This window comes from Palaemon carinicauda, chromosome 22 (genome assembly GCF_036898095.1).
Source record: "Palaemon carinicauda isolate YSFRI2023 chromosome 22, ASM3689809v2, whole genome shotgun sequence".
Lineage (NCBI taxonomy): Eukaryota > Metazoa > Arthropoda > Malacostraca > Decapoda > Palaemonidae > Palaemon > Palaemon carinicauda.
Genome location: NC_090746.1, coordinates 49,942,096 through 49,961,198, shown reverse-complemented (window position 1 = coordinate 49,961,198; position 19,103 = coordinate 49,942,096). Strand labels below are relative to the sequence as shown.

General features: G+C 34.8%; 1 protein-coding gene and 1 long non-coding RNA gene across 2 annotated transcripts in view; both read right to left on the bottom strand.

Moving 5' to 3' along the window:
- Positions 1-786, bottom strand: LOC137616085 (uncharacterized). The gene is made up of 2 exons (XR_011039275.1): positions 683-786; positions 1-97 (listed from the first exon to the last, which is right to left on the bottom strand). It is a non-coding gene; the product is annotated as an uncharacterized lncRNA (long non-coding RNA).
- A 4,630-nt stretch (positions 787-5,416) lies between these two features.
- LOC137616434 (acetylcholine receptor subunit alpha-like 1) overlaps positions 5,417-19,103 on the bottom strand; it is a 910,421-nt gene continuing 896,734 nt past the window's right edge. The window contains exons 9-11 of the mRNA XM_068346182.1: positions 18,553-18,717; positions 17,387-17,597; positions 5,417-10,030 (exon numbers count right to left, since the gene is read on the bottom strand). Of these exons, the coding sequence (XP_068202283.1) occupies positions 9,848-10,030; positions 17,387-17,597; positions 18,553-18,717 (559 nt within the window). The 3' untranslated portion in view covers positions 5,417-9,847. The remainder of the gene's footprint in view (positions 10,031-17,386; positions 17,598-18,552; positions 18,718-19,103) is intronic.

Here is a 19,103-nt window from a genome sequence, read left to right as displayed (position 1 = left end):
GCGACACCGGTTTTGTTGCTGGGTGTACTTTCTAAGGGAATGGACGACTACACACATGACTTGGCAGTAGTCACCAACTTGGTAATGTCCTAACTACCTAGTGGAGAATGAATAACAAATTATTAACAATTTATCAAAATTCTAAGTAGCCTAATTTGCTATTAAAAAAAACTTACCAATGGTGAGGATGCAAAATATTACTGTCTGAACTGCCATACTTATTGCAAAGGAAAATATCAGGATGCTACCACTGTCAGATTAGAAACGGCTTAAGTTACAGACCCCACGATAAATATAGAGATAATGTAATCGTTAACTGCCACTCTATGCCTTCCGTACAGTTTGAGCGAATTCGACCATTGTTAAGCAAAGCTGAACACAATTGGCTCCCTTATCAACCAAGATATGAATGCATTGTTTGTCTCTTAGTCCACTCACCAAAGAGTTTATCATGACCATTTTAGGGCTATTTGAATTACAATTCATTTTTTAAGAATATCCCTAAAGGCAATTCAGAACCAAATATTTCTGGAATCAAGCATTGATGCATTGCACACCCCAGATTATGAACGCCTAGATCATCCTAGCATTGAATTTTATGGACATCACTACAGTGAAGTGTTACTTAAATTAAGCACTAAATGAATCTATATCAACGTGACAAGCAGCTCTATGCTCTCACCTGTGTTCATTTTTATCGAAGGCAGTTGAATGTCCCATGATCCTCCACGGTCTTGGATATGGATCATATGGTGGTGGTGGCGGCGACCAGGCCAAACAGTTTAGGTACTTTAGAAGAAAAGACTGACTGGCAACGATTTACTCTTCTTCTCTCTTTCTTGACTAACGCCTTACGTCTGTAATCATTGTCTTGCCAGGAAATATAAGACTTGCACTATCTATTAAATCATTTCTTCAAAATTAAAGATTTTATTGCTACTGCATTTCATCGAAAAATTCCACGTTGAAAAGGATACAAGATCTTTATCTATTTGAGGCATACTTACCTTACATTAAGAGAGGACTCGGGAATAAATAACAAGTCTTCATTGCATATGTTTATTTCATCTCCTATAAATGTAAATTATAAACGAATGGCTACAGAGATCAGTTTCAACTGAATACTTTATCATGAGATCCTTACTATGCCAACAATTGGCCACTATATAGTTGGTATTCTTTATTTTTCCCCGTTCTTAAGCAAGTTGATCACTACGTCGGCTGTTCTGAGTTGTTGCACCTTCGCTGAGCCCAATGAAAAAAAATAATAATAATAATAATAATAATAATAATAATAATAATAATAATAATAATAATAATAATAATAATAATAATAATAATAATAATAATACATTTCTTTAGAATAGCTGAACTTATCAAAAGTACTGGATGGATAATAGAATCTCATGAACCCAAGAATGTCCGAGTACATACATTGAGTAATATGTCACTGCACAGAATGAGTTGAGCAGATTTTTTAACATTCACAACGCAGTGTTATATCAAAATAAAAAATAAAATAATCAATGAGAAAATTGCAAAAACAACACATGAAAAAATGAAAAGCAATAAAACAGACAACCGTTGATAAAATTAAAATTAAGAATTATGTAGAATGCCAACCGAAGATAATAATAGCAAAAAAATCAAGTACAGCAGTCTACCTATGTCAGAGTAAAGGATGAGTAAAATAAAAGATAACACAAAACGAAATACCTATTGATAAGGGCTATCTCACAAACTATACATACATAAACCCACATACATACATTTTATATATATATATATATATATATATATATATATATATATATATATATATATACTAAATCATACTAGGATCGAACCCTAGCCTTTCAAATGAAAGGCGAGGTCGCTACCAATCATGCCCCAAGAGGCTCTAAAAGAAGTCGGAACCTAAATAATTGGTAACGATCTTGCCTCTCATTTGAAGGGGCTAGGGGTCGATCCAAGTATGATATTGAAATTTATTCCTATTTGAGCATGATATTGTGTTGATTCTCATCTGTACATACTGTATATATATATATATATATATATATATATATATATATATATATATATATATATATATATATATATATATATATATATATACAGTATATATATAATATACTGTATATATATATATATATATATATATATATATATATATATATATATATATATACAGTATATATATATAATATACTGTATATATATATATATATATATATATATATATATATATATATATAGATATATATATTATTTACTTATATATAAATATGTAGCACATATGTATTTTACTGATTCAATTTATAACAATAATGATAATGATGATGACCATATCATTAATAATGAATTTAATGAAAAGGAAGAAATATTTCGATTGTCTGGGGTATATCTCAAAGTTAGTGTATGGCATTACAAAGACTGCAACGTTGATTCATATCATAAAGGGAGACTTCGTCCATTTTATTTTATATTTTCATCATCACCGAAAATTCCACAACAGCAATAATAATGATAACAAAGAAAGAGTATAATCATGAATTTCCTGTGAATGCCAGGAAACTTCAATTCAATCAATTAATCAATATTTTCCCTATGAAAAAAACTATGCCCAACCTTCAAACGGTTGATAATCTTGGGGTCAAAATTTTCGAAGTTTTCTCTCCAAAATTTTTGGTATTTTCTATTATAATAATAATAATAATAATAATAATAATAATAATAATAATAATAATAATAATAATACCAACTACAACAATATTGATAATAATGATAATAACAATAATAATGATAATGCAAAGTTTGGGATCTTGTTTTTGTATTTTTTCTCAGTTATTGTTTACAACAAAAAAAGCAGCCAAAATACTGTACAAATATTAATCATACATTAACAAATTATTGAATGAAATGAATAATACAATACAAAAGCAATACAATTCAAAGCATTTTCAAACCAAGAAGCGAAGAAATACAAAGCTCCATCATCGAAAAGCTCAACTCAGAACAGCGGACAAAACTCCTTCACTCGCTCCATATCATTTAATGATGTAACAGTAACAAATTTAAGAATGAGCTTAAATATGCTAAAAGTAATGTCATTATTTAGTTAAAACTTTTTATATTTTTTTTATATTTACATTGTCAGGGATTTATATATATTTATATATATTTTTTATATATATAATCATATAAAAACTCTTGCTGTTATTGAATTCTTTCTGCTCGAGTAAAATGTCAACATTACATTATGCTGATGACTGGGTGAAAGTGTTAGTGGATGTTCAAAAACAGATATAATCACTAACACTTGGTCGTCGTCTCGTGTGTGTGTGCGTGTGTGTGTGTGTGTGTGTGTGTGTGTGTGTGTGTATACTAGTGAGAAAGTTGTTAGAATTTATAATAGAATCTCCAGCTATGCATCTTCTCTTGATTAAGTCTGAAAATCTGAACATTTGCTTTTCTTGACAACCTCAGCTGAAAAACGCATTTGTGGATTACCGTAGATTTTGTATTCACAACCATTGTGTTTAAAGAGCAGAAGACGACTCTCGGCCCCCAACAAGATGCAGAAACAACTCACGTGATGTGTTTCACTTTTGATGCATAACATTTGTAGCGAATCCTTAAAAATCTTGTGATCTGGGAAAATGAACGATATTTACAGCATATCTAACAACAAAGCACTTTTATTATGATTGGTGTCTTTATGAATTTTTTTTTCCTCTAGGAACAAAAAAAAAAGAAAAAAAAAAGAAAGGAATTCATCTTGATAAAGCAGTCTGGTTAAGTAAAGGTTGACTACGTTTTAAAAATCACCCATCTGAAGTTGTTTTTTTCACAGGTGAAATCGTAGCTAAAAGAATAGAGGAAATCTATAGTTAATTAAAAAAATTCAAACGATAAAATACCAGGCCGCGGATGACAAAATTGGGTTCAAACAATGAATTCATAAGACGTGAAAATAGAGATGAAAATATTAGATGTGAATAGTAGTGTTATTACATATCAATCATACTCTATGTCTATGATATACTATGTCACGTATAATTTAGATAAATACTAAAAATGGGTTAATGTAAATGAACAGGAAGTAGGGCGATGGTTGTCGACCTATGACCTCATCTCCACGATCCAGTGTGGGAAGCAGCAATGTCTATAGAGTACGGGAAGCAGTTTGAACCACTTTCCTCATTGCTTGATATCTGCTGACCCGAGCACACGTGTACTGAATCTGTTTCCATGACAGTGTCAACAGGTACACCGGAGAGAAGAGACGGAAATGTGAGAACTGACCGAATGCGGTTGCATCACTTGCTTCCGCTACCAAGAGGCCAGACAAGTTCTCACAATGTGCAAGAAATAAGAACAGCTGGGAAGCCAAGTGAAGTTCGAGCACAAGAGCGAGTAGGGTCAAGCTCAGGACGTGAGTAGGCAACCCTCAATAGGTCCATCTGCCATGGTAAGCCTACCTCAACCATGGCTGGCGTCGATACGCCACGAGACGTCCAATAACTGTCCTTTTTTTGTTGTTGTAACATTCTTATTTATATAACCGTGTCTCCATAAGTCCGTTCTCCCGTAGTGTCTAATTTACAAGATTAATTGTTGATTACCATTATGATAAACTGTTCCAGTAATTTGAAAGTCAGTGAGAGACATATTTTCTTAGTTGTTTGATTAGAGAAATTTAGAGTTCTGTTGAAGATGTACTTTAAACGATACATTCATATTTGAAGAAAAATTCTACTCAGGTTTCGGTGAAAATTAACTTAAGACACCAAATCCTCTTACGATGTATAAGTCGTCTAATTCACCGCCTCTCATCATTTATTATTGAATTGCCCCACACTTAGTGACCCCTACGTAATCCATTCGTCCCGAAGGATGACAAAAAGCTCATGTTATAAAGCCAACGATTAAAAATAACCAATATATGCATTATCTTTTTTAAAGAATTAAGCTGTTTTATAAACATCAAATTAATTTACCAAAGCATGAGAGCACCAGAAATGTCAGTATACGCTTGAAAAGGTTAATCTTTCCTTCCTTTTCAACTTAAACTTATAAGCTATACTCTCAAGGAAAAGTATTTTCTGAAATTATTGTACGTATGAGTCAAATCCTTGTTAGTAGTTCTTATTGAAATCTTGAAAAAATACAAATAATCAAGTCGGAATAATAAGTTTCCTATTAAAAGTAGCAATCAAGTCTGTTAAAATTTATATGGATAGGCAGGATGATTAGAGAAACATATCGCAAATAATTATTAAATTTCTTGAGGGCTCCCTAATCACTTCTCCCACGTTTTTCCATTGTATATACAATGTCATATTAGCATCATAAATACTATAGATTTATGGTTACGGTACAACGGGCTAAAACATGCTGCGTAAGTGAGAGTAAAATCAAACGACTTGGTACACAGGCTTGAAAGTACCACCAAGAACACCACACGATGTTTCAACTCATTTATGTGATCATGGTACAGAAGTTAAAAAGTGTCTCTAGAATCCAAATATTTGGTCCTACTCAATATTGTGAAAATATACAGAATTAGTGCAAAAAGAGATAAAGTATGTTTTGAAATGGCCTTTTCTTACAAAATAAACATTAAAATACGAGATTCAAAATACTACCCAATCTGCAGTTTTCAAACCAGAATGCTTCATCAAGATGAGATTCAATTGCACTTTTTTCTTGAATTAGAAATCCAAAATGTTAAATAAGTTTATTATCATTATTTCGTGACATATCCGACATTTCATCTCCAATACGTTACAATGAACTTATACATTATGATGATAAAAACAAAACCTATTATGTACAACAGAGTTACAGAAAAAATATCAAAAACTAATTAGCTATTCACATTAGAGTCAACATTCTGGAAAGGAAGCAAAAGCGTGTGTTTCTACAGAAATCACTTTTTAGAAGGTTCAATAAAACTGCAACAGAATGCATTAACGAACCTTGGCTAAAGATACACATAAATCAACGGGTAAATAATGTATGCAATACATCATGTATAGGGATAATGATATTCTCTAATAAAATAAATGTAAAGTAAAGCAAATATTTTGCTTAAAGCATAAATGATAAGCCACTATGAACCAAAGTTAAACTAGAGAAATTTCCCAAAGATACAGACGTTAAAAGAACGACAGTTAGAATGAAAGTTTCCTTTAATAAAGATAAAGAACTGAGAATGTTATGCAAGAAAGTTAAGGAAAGTCATCACAATTACCCTAGTGGAAGGAGACATTTCTGAATTGTCTATAATGATTTTGTTTAAGAAAACGGAACTGTTGTGTCGTGGGGTAAAGTTTGACACATTTGGGGGGAAATCTATTATGCGATAGCACTCAAAGGTTCTTTTAGTTTCTCACTTAATTATATTGTACACCTGTCAGCCATCCTGGCAATCACGGATCTGCTTCATTAAGATATTAAGATATATGTATTTCAAAATCATACGATTTCAAAGAGGAAATGAAAGAGCTGCACAGCGACCATAGGGATCAAAATCTTAGGAATAAAAACGATGAGAAATATCCTGCGAGAAAATGATGACATTCAAGACATTGACTTCTGTAGAATCTTGAGTCACTGAACATATTAAAAATAGAAATGCTTTCAAGAAAGAAGTATAAAAACTAGTAAAGATAATAACGTAATAAAGTAAATAAAAAAAGAAATGGCCAGCGAAAAAATGATGACATTCAAGACATTGACTTCTGTAGAATCTTGAGTCACTGAACATGATAAAAATAAAACTACTTTCTAGAAAGAAATATAAAATAACTGGGATAAAAGCTAACTGCTTTTTACAGACAAATATAAAACAACTGCTATAAAAATAAAATTACTTTCTACAAACAAATATAAAAAAAACCTGGCAAAAATACTAACACAATAAAGTATGTAATAAAAGAAAACCTATGTGAAAATAAATGAATGCCAACGGCTCCTGATGCTACAAGTCTCCCACGGATCCAGTGCAGCTCCAACATCCCTTCTTTAATCCTAACGTGGACAAAAGTTGGGGGGATGTTGCCATCAATCTTAACCCCTTTCTATTCAACAATTACAAAAAAATCAACATTGTCGTCTTATTAGTCTTTAAATTCATATTCAAAAAGTCTATCTTATCTTGGTGTACCCGCTTCTCTGACGTCACTACCAAAATGTTTGGTGTGAAGAGGGACATGGGTCCGGCGAGGACTTGGCCCGATCTACTATGTAATAAACATCTTTAAAAATCCAATATGGAGGAGACCTTCATGTTGTATTTTCTAATTCACTGACAGTTTACATAAGTGTTATATGTATACTGCAATTACGTTTATATTCAATAAGGCTAACTCCTACTACAAATTCACACAATTTTTTTTTTTGTGAAGCCTGTGATTAATGTAACATCACCTTCTTATTACTGGGGGAGATTAAACATTTGGAGCCTTCAATATTACCTACATTGAGCTTATCTTGTATCTTGCAAAAAAAAGGATACAGTATTTATATCCCTTCAAAAAAAAAAAAAAAAAAAAAGGAAAAAATAAAAGAAAAAACTCAAGCCAAAGGAAGAAGAAGAAGAAGAAGACGGAACTCTTCTTCTTTTTCTTTCTCCCTAAGAAGAAAATTAGTTTTTGCAGCAGCTGCATCAAATAAAAAGGGACCCACATATCAAAACAAGTGATTGTAGTAGGCTAACCATGTCAATCTCCCATCAGCAGCAATGGAATGAAACACGCAGCATCAACAATATTGTCTATAGAAGACAAGGGCAAGAATTATTATTGATGTAGTACTAATAATGGAAGAGAAATGGAAACCCGAATACTTTTCTTACAAATTCTATAGCTAATCAGAGGAGCCGATCAAAGTCCGAAGCAAACAACCTCTAGAATAGTCTTCAATTGTCACCACCATTTAGGTGTTAAATAAATGATTCTCAGCTTTGTTAAAATACTCAACAATTCCAACCAAAAGAGATCTTTTTTAACATCCTAATATATATATAATAACACTGCCGTTGACTTCCAACTATGATAACCAACAACAAATTTATATTTATATCATTATTATTTTACAGCACTTAAAATCTGTCATAGAATACTGAAACATTTGTTAGCACACTTGGGCAACATAAGCAATATTATTTCCCAATTATAATTACATTGAAAGGACTAATCTGTACAGGTAAACATGTTTTTTTTTTTTTGTTTTTTTTTGCCAAGAAGTCTATCTTGGACTAAAATGATGCAACACAAGTCCGTTGTTTTTGTCCACAAAGTCTTTCATCATTATCATAATAATCATCAATAGTAATCATTATAATTATCATTATTACTTTAATGGCCCCACCCTAAAGAGGCTCAACTACAGACTGCTATTTAGTGGTCACCACATAACGCATCCAAGCAAACTATAGGAATATGATTTGTCCTTTCCGTAGAAGACCAGGGACCAAAAAGTCTTCGTTTTTTTTCCCGTCTTGGCAACTGAGAATTCACCAAAAAATAATAGTGTGTAAATGCTTATCAAACTGCAAAAAATTGGCCACTGCCATTACCTGCCGTTCACTTGGCACTCCCTTATAAAACTCATTCACAATCTATTGTTAAAAACAATGTTGGAAATTCAAATTGGGGTTAGGGGATGATGCCCGACCCAATTAAAAAATTCTCTTTTGCGCAATCAAAATCACACATTTATTTTCACCTTTAGAGAAATCACATCAACCAGTTTTCCTTTCTTGTCACTTACGTCACTTAATAGACGAGATTAATTTCTTTGACTATTATCTAAAATACAAAGTACCTTAATTATAAAGAGTATATTCTACGGCTCTCTTTTTCTATCTCCTTATATACCTTTTTTCGAGGGTCCACAGAAGGGTTATTATGCAAGACAAAGCGCTCAGAGACTTTCTGGTCACTGTAGAGGGGAACAGAACTCCTTCAAAGCCCAAAATCACCCGATATCCTCAGTGAAGGATACCAAAGACAAAAATATTTTTTTTGGACCCTACAGATGATCAAGGACATATGATCCTTCTGGAGAGTTTCCAAAAAGAAAAAAAATATGACCACCAGCAACTGAAGTTACAACGAATGCTCAATCTGGCATTTCCTCTACATCCTGGTTTATGCTTATAATGCATGGACATTCAGTTAACTATAAAAGTGTTTATGCAGAAAAAAAAAAACGTGTAGACGAAGTACCAGAGTGAAAGCTTAATTGCCTAACGAACACATAAGACAAATAATCATTACAGTACTGCACTGTGTTAAACAAGAGCTACCTAACTCATTCAAACCGATTTTTTTCTCCTGTCTACCAGTCAAGACTTTGAAAAGATCCTCTTTTGATAGATGGAAATTCATTGTTTCCACTACATTGCTCAACATTTTGAGACCGTTGCAAAAGAAAAAAATGATTTTGTCTTTTGTGAATCCTGATGAAATGTCTCAGGGAGGTTTCACCGGATCTTTGAAACAACACGTATAGCAACAAACAATCTAAAAGTCCACTTCTTTCTATCTAAAATACATACGAATGGTCTTGTTGTAGAATCCCTTAAAACTACATTTAGGAATACCCAACATCGTTTGACAGGAACCTGATCCCCTCCAGACTTTTCGTGTGATGAGAGCACACAAACACACTCCATCTCTCCCTGCATGACTATGAGCAATGACACCCTTTGCTAACAACTCTGAGACACGTTCCTCTCGAAATGGAACTCTGGCGGGAAAGAGGCTTCGGTCTCTTCTAACCCCTCTTAGCATGAGCTAGTGCTTTATCGGGTGTCGTCGGTAGCCATTTGACGCTAGTGCTTTGTATGATGTTGTCTGTAGACCTCTGACAGGACCTTGTCTAGGGGTATGCGGTCGTCGTAGAGAGATGGAGCTTGCAAGATGATGCCGGCTGTCCCCACCAAGACAGCGAGGGTGAAGATCCATAGAAAAAGGCGGTCCAGCACCATAGCTACATACTTCCAGTCCTCCTTCACCTGGAGGAAGAGGGGGGAGCATTAGTAAGGCATTCGTGATAAAAGAATGATAGCTACCACTATGGTAGCCATCGTAATCAACTCACAGAAGATGGAATGTTCAATCCTTTAATTCTTTAATCGAAATTCTATCTAAAACTTCTTGTTTTGGATAATATTGATAACGAGACAAAGAAAATGCATGAAAACATGGAATGTTAATTCACGTTTTTTTGAACCACTGGCTATATACAGGTATGCAGCCTTTCTTAGTCTAAGATTTGGGACAACTAGGAATGTTCTTCAGGTTAAAACTTGCCACCACTTTTGACGGTATAAGTACAAAGTAATAATAAGATTGATAAACAAGATATCAGTATAGTTCGAGTGTTATTAGTATTGCATATAAACTAATAACGATATAGTAAGACTATAAAATGCTCTGAATTTCTTCCCTGTTTACTGAACATGAAAATCATGTATGCATGCTGCTAGGTTGCGGTATTCTCTAGACTTTAGTACGCCCAAGTTTCTTCAAAGTTAATATCAAATTTTTTCCCTAAACGTCAAGGTATTTACCAACAAAATAACTTTATATTAACTAATATCGCAACAAATATCTTACCTTTGGGTATGCAATTTTTATAATAATGCAATCATATATGGTATTGCACAGGAGTCTGCCTTTTTAAGTTTATATCAATAACTAAATCATACAAAACAAGCCTACAACTAATCTAAATAAATTTTTTTATTTTCAATTTTCAGGGATATCATGGCTGCTTAAGCACACTCACATAGTCTTAGAATTATTGAGTGTTCTTCTTTTGAACTAGCATTAAGAGGTGTTGGAAGAAGCTTGATTATTACTACTTGGCTGCCTTTACATAGTTTCAGAACCATATTACCTATAGCCAAATAGCTGCCCCTATGGTATCATGATTGTTGGTCCTATAAGGTCTCATCAAATATAGATCTCTTGGTAATACACCCATCTTTACATCGATTTAGGCATGGCTTGACGACTGCTACAAGTTTGACATTACAATATTTCTGAAGTACCTTGTTTATTACCACTTGCCTCCCTTGAGATGCTCTTATGGCAGTGAGCCTTTTGATACAAAACTATCTACACATATACTTGGGAATTGTAAGCACATGTCTGCTCAGCTGTTCATGCATTCTTCACAGAAACATGTTTATGGCTTATTAGTTATTCTTACCCATTTAAGGCACACCTACTGCCAAAAAGCAATTACAGTTTCAGATGTGATGAGCCTTTTGCTACAACACTACACTTAATTATTAGAAGCTGAAGTCACTTACTGTCAAGGCATCCTTAAATGGTTTTACAAGCAATTACGCGCTTGCTAAGGGTAGCCTTTACAGTAGGCTACCATTAATGACTAACTTATAGCTGCCCACCTGGCCTTGCATGACCGCAGGAGTAATGATCCTATTGTTAATTACAGGCAAACAGTAACGGCAAGTCTTTCGCTGATTGGCTTCCCTTTCCTAGTCTGATGAGCATTAAGCATTTTACTTTACTTTGGCGGCTGCTTTTCCGGTCTCATACAGCAGGGGAACCCTACTCTCTACAGGACCTCCACTGTCGTTTTATCTTGTTCGTTCAGATTATTCAACATTTCATATCACGTATTGTTCATTCACCGTTAATTAGTCACTGTCAAACGACTCACAGAATAAGGAAGTTTTCAATTTCCTCTTGAAAGCCTAATTGTCTTTAATAATTCGGATGTCTAGTGGGAGCTTATTGTATAGTCTCGGAGCCGCATATCTAAAGGCTCTGGAGCCTATAGTAGACATATATCTAGGTTCCAATAGTTTGAAACCATCGGTAACTATTCTCGTGTCGACACGACTTGTTGGCTGCACAATATGTAGCAATTCTCTTAAGTATTTTGGACGACCGGTTCTGATATCTTGGTGGGTTATTGTACAATTCTAAATTCAATTCTCGCTTTAATCGGGAGCCAGTGTAAATCATTTAGTATAGGGCTGATCCTTTCTCTAGGTGGGGCACCTTTTATCAGTCTTGCTAATTTTTTTATTATGTTTTGTAATTTAAGTTGTACTTTTGGTAAATTGTGATAGATGGAGTTGCAAAAGTCAATCCTGGTAATAACACAGTTTACCACAAGTTTCTTTAAGGAATTTTCATCCAGGTACTTTTTTATAAACGCAATATTTCCTAGATGATAACCAGCAGTTTTTACTACATTACTTATTTGGGCACTGAGAGAGGTTGCAGTCAAGAAATACACCTAGACCACGAACTTTACTAGATATCAGCACTGAGTCATTATTTATGTTCATTTGAATATCAGCCAAGCTTCTCATAGTGTTTCGCTTTCCCACCACCATGAATTCAGTTTTGTTCTCATTTAATTTTAGTTGTTCAATTGTCATCTATTCTCTAACACTACCAAGGATTCGGTTTAGAGTTTCAGTGGTGCATCTATATAATTTAAGGAGAAGTAAAATTGTGTTATCCGGAAATACTTTGAACTTCACACCATGCCCTTGTAGTATTTTCTATAGACCGATAGTATAAATGCAGAATAAGATTGGGCCTAGTACCCTTCCATGGGGTGCCCCTCTGTTTAAAGGTTCATACGATGAATAAGAGTTTCCAATTTGCACACAGTAATTTCTACCAACCAAGTAGTCTTTTAGGTATACGAAAGCTTGATCTTCAACGCCGATGCACCGTAGGTCATTTAGTAGCAGTTCATGCATAACTGTATCAAGAGCCGCAGTAAGATCGAATAATATTGAAATACCACATTTATTTTCATCCATCATTTCCAGCATATCATTTATAACAGCAGATGGCTGTCTCCGTAGAGTATAGTTTTCTGTAAGCAGATTGGTTGTCAGGCAAAGCTTATATTACTTCCAAGTGACTGACTAGTAGTTAAAGAATTACATATTCAAGCACTTTTGAGACAAAGGATAGATTCGAAGTAGGTCTATATGAGCTTAATTCCTGGTAATCCAGAGCAATTTTCAGAACTGGTGTGACTAAAGCCGTTTTATTAGATTTGGGAAACTAACATTCATCAGTGCTTGCATTTGCTATTCTCATTATTATTTCGGCTAGACTAAGAAAGTTTCTCTCTCCAATTACTTCATATATTGGCATAGGATCGATCGCGCAGTTTGTTTTCTTTGCTCTCTTGATAATCCTGGTGATGCCTTGTGCTTTATTGTTAAATCTCATTAATTTTATCTGTGTGTCAGATGTATCACTAATCTAATGTTGATTATTTACAAATGACCTGGTTATATTTTCAATTTCGTTTTTTAAAGAATACTAGAAAATTATTTGCTCGTTCCTGGTCACTGTATCCACCAGGTATTTTTTTTTTTCGTCTACATTTCCAATTATACCATTTAGGAGACGATATTAACTTATTCATGTCTGTTGCTGCTTCGCGGATCTTTCTATTATAGCATTCACGTTTTTTCCTTCTTAGAAGGTAGTTGTATTGACACAGCAGTTTTGTATTCTACCGATTCTAACAGATTCCACTTTCTTTCTTTCCGCCCTTTTCCCTCTTTTTCACTAAAGTCTCTCCTTCAAATCAAGGAGATTGGTCTTCAAGTTACAGTCTTTTCCATCAGTGGGCACATGGTATCATATTCACTTTTACTCCCTCTATTGTAAGTGGTCGTAAGACAGTTAACACACATAGCTCCCAACAAATGTTGGTTATCGTGATCACAGGGAATGTTGAAGGCATCATTTATTTACTTTGTAATCTCTTCAATAAATATGGAAGGAGAAAAATTTGATTTATGACTAAAGTTTATTTTCTTTACTACTGCATGTTTCTGTAAAGGTAGACTAAATGTAATAAGTTTGTGAACTGGGAAGATAGTACATTTCTCTTCAACATTTATATCTGATACAATGTTATTCATTTCATCACTCAAAACTAGGTCCAACGTAGGCCCAGGTAAAATAGTTGTACAGTCGACATTATTCACTAATTGATATGATTCTAATAACTCACTAAATGCCAAAGCGTCAGGATTTGATGTGTCACTTCTTTAAAAAATATTGTAAGTGGAAGTATTTTTCCCCACTAGCCATTCATACAGGGTCTCAGGAGCCTCTTAACTTTATACTGCCTTGAGAGTGATTAGTCTAATACTGCAAGCAACCATTACATGTCTTTGGATAATCTAGGTTGTTGTTGCTTGACAGCTTTGATAAACTTTTTGTCTTCTTTTGTCTTTGTTGGTGATTTTAATGCTCACCATAGGGAGTGGTTAAGTTCTATCTCTCCTACCGATCGCCATGGCGTAAGAGCTTTAGACTTTGCCTCTGAATCAGGCTGTGAGCAAATCATAAATGAAGCTACTCACAGGTCTGGTAATTGTTGGACCTCGTATACACTGACTCCCCCGGCGTTATAACTAGTAAGGTTGGTTCTCCAGTCGGGACATCTGATCATGCCTTGATTTCATTATTAGTGAAGACTGAGCAGCCTGTCCCTGATATATCATATTCTTGTAAAATTTATATGAAATCCCAAGCAGACTGGAATGGGATTTTGCATGATCTTTTGTGCTTGAATTGGTCACAATTATATAATAGTGTAGATCCTGTTGTCCCTTTGAATGAGAATCTAGTTAACATAATTGATAGCCGTATCCCTTCTCGTGTGCTAAGGCACCGAGTGAAGGACAAACCGTGGTTCAATGATGATTGTAGACGTGCTTATTTGGAGAAGCAGGAGGCCTATCACCTTTGGAAGGGTAACAGATCAGATTTGACCTGGAACAACTATACTCAGCTTCGATCTTTTGCTCAGAGAGTTTATGCCTCAACTGAAAAGGAGTACAATTTAACCATAAAAAAAAAACCCTTTCTGGTAGAACTCAGGAACATAAATGGTGGTCTACCCTTAAATCTGCACTCTTTGGTGTAGATGCAACAGTTCCTCCTTTATCTAAACCAGATGGCTCAGTTACTCACTGTCCAAAGGAAAAGGCAACCCTTTTGGCTGATGTTTTTGACAGTAAACAGAGTAATGAAAAACTTGAACTTCCTCATTCCTGTTTTCCTGAGGCTAAACTAACTAGTTTAGCTTTTCGATCTCTGTTGGTGGACCTAGACTCAAATGGTATTTTTCCTTTGTTTGTTATAAAGACAGCAGATTTCTTAGCTTCAAAGTTATCTGTTATTTTGCTCAAGTTAGCAAGAAGAGGAGCTTTTAGCACTTGTTGGAGAATTGGTAATGTTACTCCTCTATGTAAATGTGTTTGTGGTAGCTCAGCTCAAGTCCCACTGATTACCGCCCAATTTCCATAACTCCCATATTATCTAAAGTTTTTGAACGTCTTCTGGCAAAACGTCTTAATAGGTTTGCTGAAGGTAATCATCTATTCCCTAGTTTGCAATTTGGTTTTCGTAAAGGCCTTGGAGCATGTGATGCCCTTCTTACAATCTCCGATGCTGTACAGAAATCCCTTGATTGTGGTCAGGAAGTTCGTATGATTGGCCTTGATTTTAGTGCTGCCTTTGACCGTGTTAATCATGAGGCCCTTGTTTTCAAACTGAAACAGTTGGGAGTGGGTGGGTCGTTTCTTAGCATTATTATTGATTTTTTAAGTAATAGATCTCAAAGAGTTGTTGTTGATGGGCACCATAGTGATTATAGGAATGTGATATCCGGTGTTCCACAGGGTAGTGTTCTTGGCCCATTACTTTTCATACTATATACACATGGCACGTGGTTTGGCCTAGAAAACAAGCTTGTTGCATATGCAGATGATGCTACTCTCTTTGCATCAATTCCATCCCCTGAATGTAGATCTGGGGTTGGTGAATCCCTTAATAGAGATTTAGCTAGAATTAGTGCATGGTGAAAATTATGGGGTATGAAGTTGAATCCTAACAAAACTCAAAGTATGATTGTAAGTAGGTCAAGGACTGTGGCTCCTCAACATCCCGATCTCAGTATTGATAATGTTTCTTTAAATCTGTATGACTCTTTCAAAATTTTAGGTGTGATTCTCGACAGCAAATTTACTTTTGAGAAACATATAAGGTCTGTGTCTTCTTCAATTGCACAAAAAATAGGCTTATTGAGAAAGTCTTTCAAGATTTTCGGTGATCAATCTATTCTGAAGAAGTGTTTTAATTCTTTCATTCTACCTTGTTTTGAGTATTTTTCTCCTGTCTGGTCTTCAGCTGCTGATTCTCATCTTAATTTGTTGGACAGAAACTTACGGTCTATTAAATTTCTTATTACTGATCTAGATATTAATCTTTGGCACCGTCGTTCAATTAGTTCATTATGCATGTTGCATAAGATTTTTCATAACTCTGACCATCCTTTACATTCAGCTCTCCCTGGACAATTCTATCCTGTTCGTAATACTAGGCAGGCAGTTAATTCTAATAGCCAAGCCTTCTCCATCATGAGGCTCAATACTACGCAGTACTCTAGAAGTTTTATTCCAGCTGTTACCAAGTTGTGGAATGATCTTCCTAATCGGGTAGTTGAATCAGTAGAACTTCAAAAGTTCAAAGCTGGAGCAAATGCTTTTTTGTTGACCAGGCGGACATGAGTCTTTTTATAGTTTATTTATGACATATTTGTTTTTGATATTGTTAATAGTTTATATATGACATGTCTGTTTTGACGTTGTTACTTTTTTTAGAATGATTTATTGTTAATTTGTTCTCTTCATTTATTTATTTCCTATTTTCCTTTCCTCACTTGGCTATTTTTCCCTGTTGGAGCCCCTGGGCTTATAGCATCTTGCTTTTCCAACTAGGGTTGTAGCTTGGATAATAATAATAATAATAATAATAATAATAATAATAATAATAATATAATAATAATCTTGTTCAGAAACAAGCTACGTTATTGATACTAACTGACCATTCATTACATGATCATTGGACCAATTCACCCAAAATCATTCAAGCAAAGCTTACTCTTGTCTTTGAATTAGCGAAACCTTTGTAACCTGGATACACTTCTACAGACCCAGGAACAGCAAGCCTCTTTTTACCCAATTGATTTTCCACAATCTCGGAAGCTTTAAGCATGCTGATATTCAAGATACCCTTATATGGTCTTAGGGACAAAGAGCAACTTGTATCAAAGACATTATGGTGTCTTGGGAGCAAAGCCTAGTGTTTCACAGCTAGTACTGCAAAGTTTCATGCTACACGACTGTCTTTATAAGGTCTCACAGTACTGGTACTCTTGCTACATGGCTGTTATTAGTTTAAGAACCTCTTCACCTATTGTTACAGTCCCTCCTTCATATAATAATGAATCATTAATTATTAAGTAAACCACAAAAATTAAGATATGTCATTTGTCTTACCTTAGTGGAATCCTCTTTGAGCCTAGTGTGTTCTGCAATAAAACTGACGCACCAGCAAGTCCGGTGAACTTCAGGAGAACAGTGAGGCAGGTTGTGCTGGAAGGGTCGAAACGTCGGACTTTTATCAGAGTTCTCGAGAATGTACGTGTCTTCATGAATGTTTGTGGCTCCATGAATCCGACATGTTGTAGCAAACGGCCCGTCATTCATTCTATTGGTGTAAGAAGAAGAAAAGGTTAAGCTGATAAGCCCACAAACTGGGCTCTAAAAATACTGTATATCATAAAATGAAAGTTAAAAGAGCATAACCCTGGTTCTAGGGTTTGAGTTTCCGCAAAAATCCCGAGAGGGATATAAGCACGCTAAACGATAAGAGCATTCGGACAATATCAAAGAAATGCGACGGACATGTACAATAAAAACTGCTACGATATAGCGCCATGCGTGTTTATGCTGTACTAACAAACTTAAACTGAAAATAAAAAAAAGTATTTTGATATCTTCTTACTGTGGTGGATAAGCTGTTTCTCTAAGAGTTTCTAACTAACCATAAAAGTGCAAACGAATGTACAGTATTATTTCTGCCAGATGAGGGTCCAACAATATCATTCTTTTGTTTTTGTTTTTCACGAAAATGTGGGGCTTACAGATTTTGTAATTATTGTCGTTCTTGATGCCTCTAGCATATCACTATAGATGGTTTCCCTCAGAGACCGTAAGCAATTATCATGAAAATTTCATATGTTTAGCTTAACTAAAATACTGGACGACGATTTTCGAGGAATCGCTCTTGATTTGGACAGTGAAGTTCATTTAGAACCAAATTTTGTCACTTGCTGTAGGCTACAATATCGAGAAGTTTAATTTTCAAAAAACTTATCTTGGTTGTCCATAACCAAAACTGCACCCGCACTACAGAAATGTTATCTTAGAGTGGCGCGAGTGAAAATAAAAACGGAAAACGCTAAACCTCTCGACAAAAAGTGCAAATGTCCTAAAATATTTGCAAAGGGTACATTTTAAAGAATAATCTTGGTATTAGGGCATGGGTTCGAGGCTGGCAAGATGCCAGAAGACCAGGAGGCTGCTGTTACTCTTAAACTAAAGCTGGACTTCTGCGGAGGAGCTGACAAGACCCGCCCCTGGAGGATGAGGAAGATACTCACGGTGAGAAATCGTCCCTCGGGTCTCGCCCCAGCGGGGTGTCGTACGGAAGATTAGGATCGTTGTGTTTGTAAATGGGTTCGTCGAATTCCTGCCTGTAGTAATTGCCCCTCACCTCGTTGCCGTTACACGTGTGGACCATGACCCTGTTGGATTCCATGAAAACGCTGACGAGGAAAGAGAGACAAAACGAACCACGTTAAAAAAAGAGGGACATTGGACACCACATGAAAAACACGATAACACGCTCTATAGTTTTCTTTCTTTTTGTGTAAAGCAAATGACTAATAAACTGTAAGGTCCAAAACTGGACTGCATAAAGCAGTTTTGGCTCTGCTAAATTTGAAAGAACAGTCATGTTGTTCTTCTAAGTGGTATTAGGGAAGATTGGAATTAAAAAAATATTTTGCTGTGTTAAAGGCTAATAGGAGGTGTGTGCGTATTTTTGTATATGTATATGTATATGTATATGTATATGTATATATACATGTATATAAATATATATATATATATATATATATATATATATATACATATATATATATATATACAT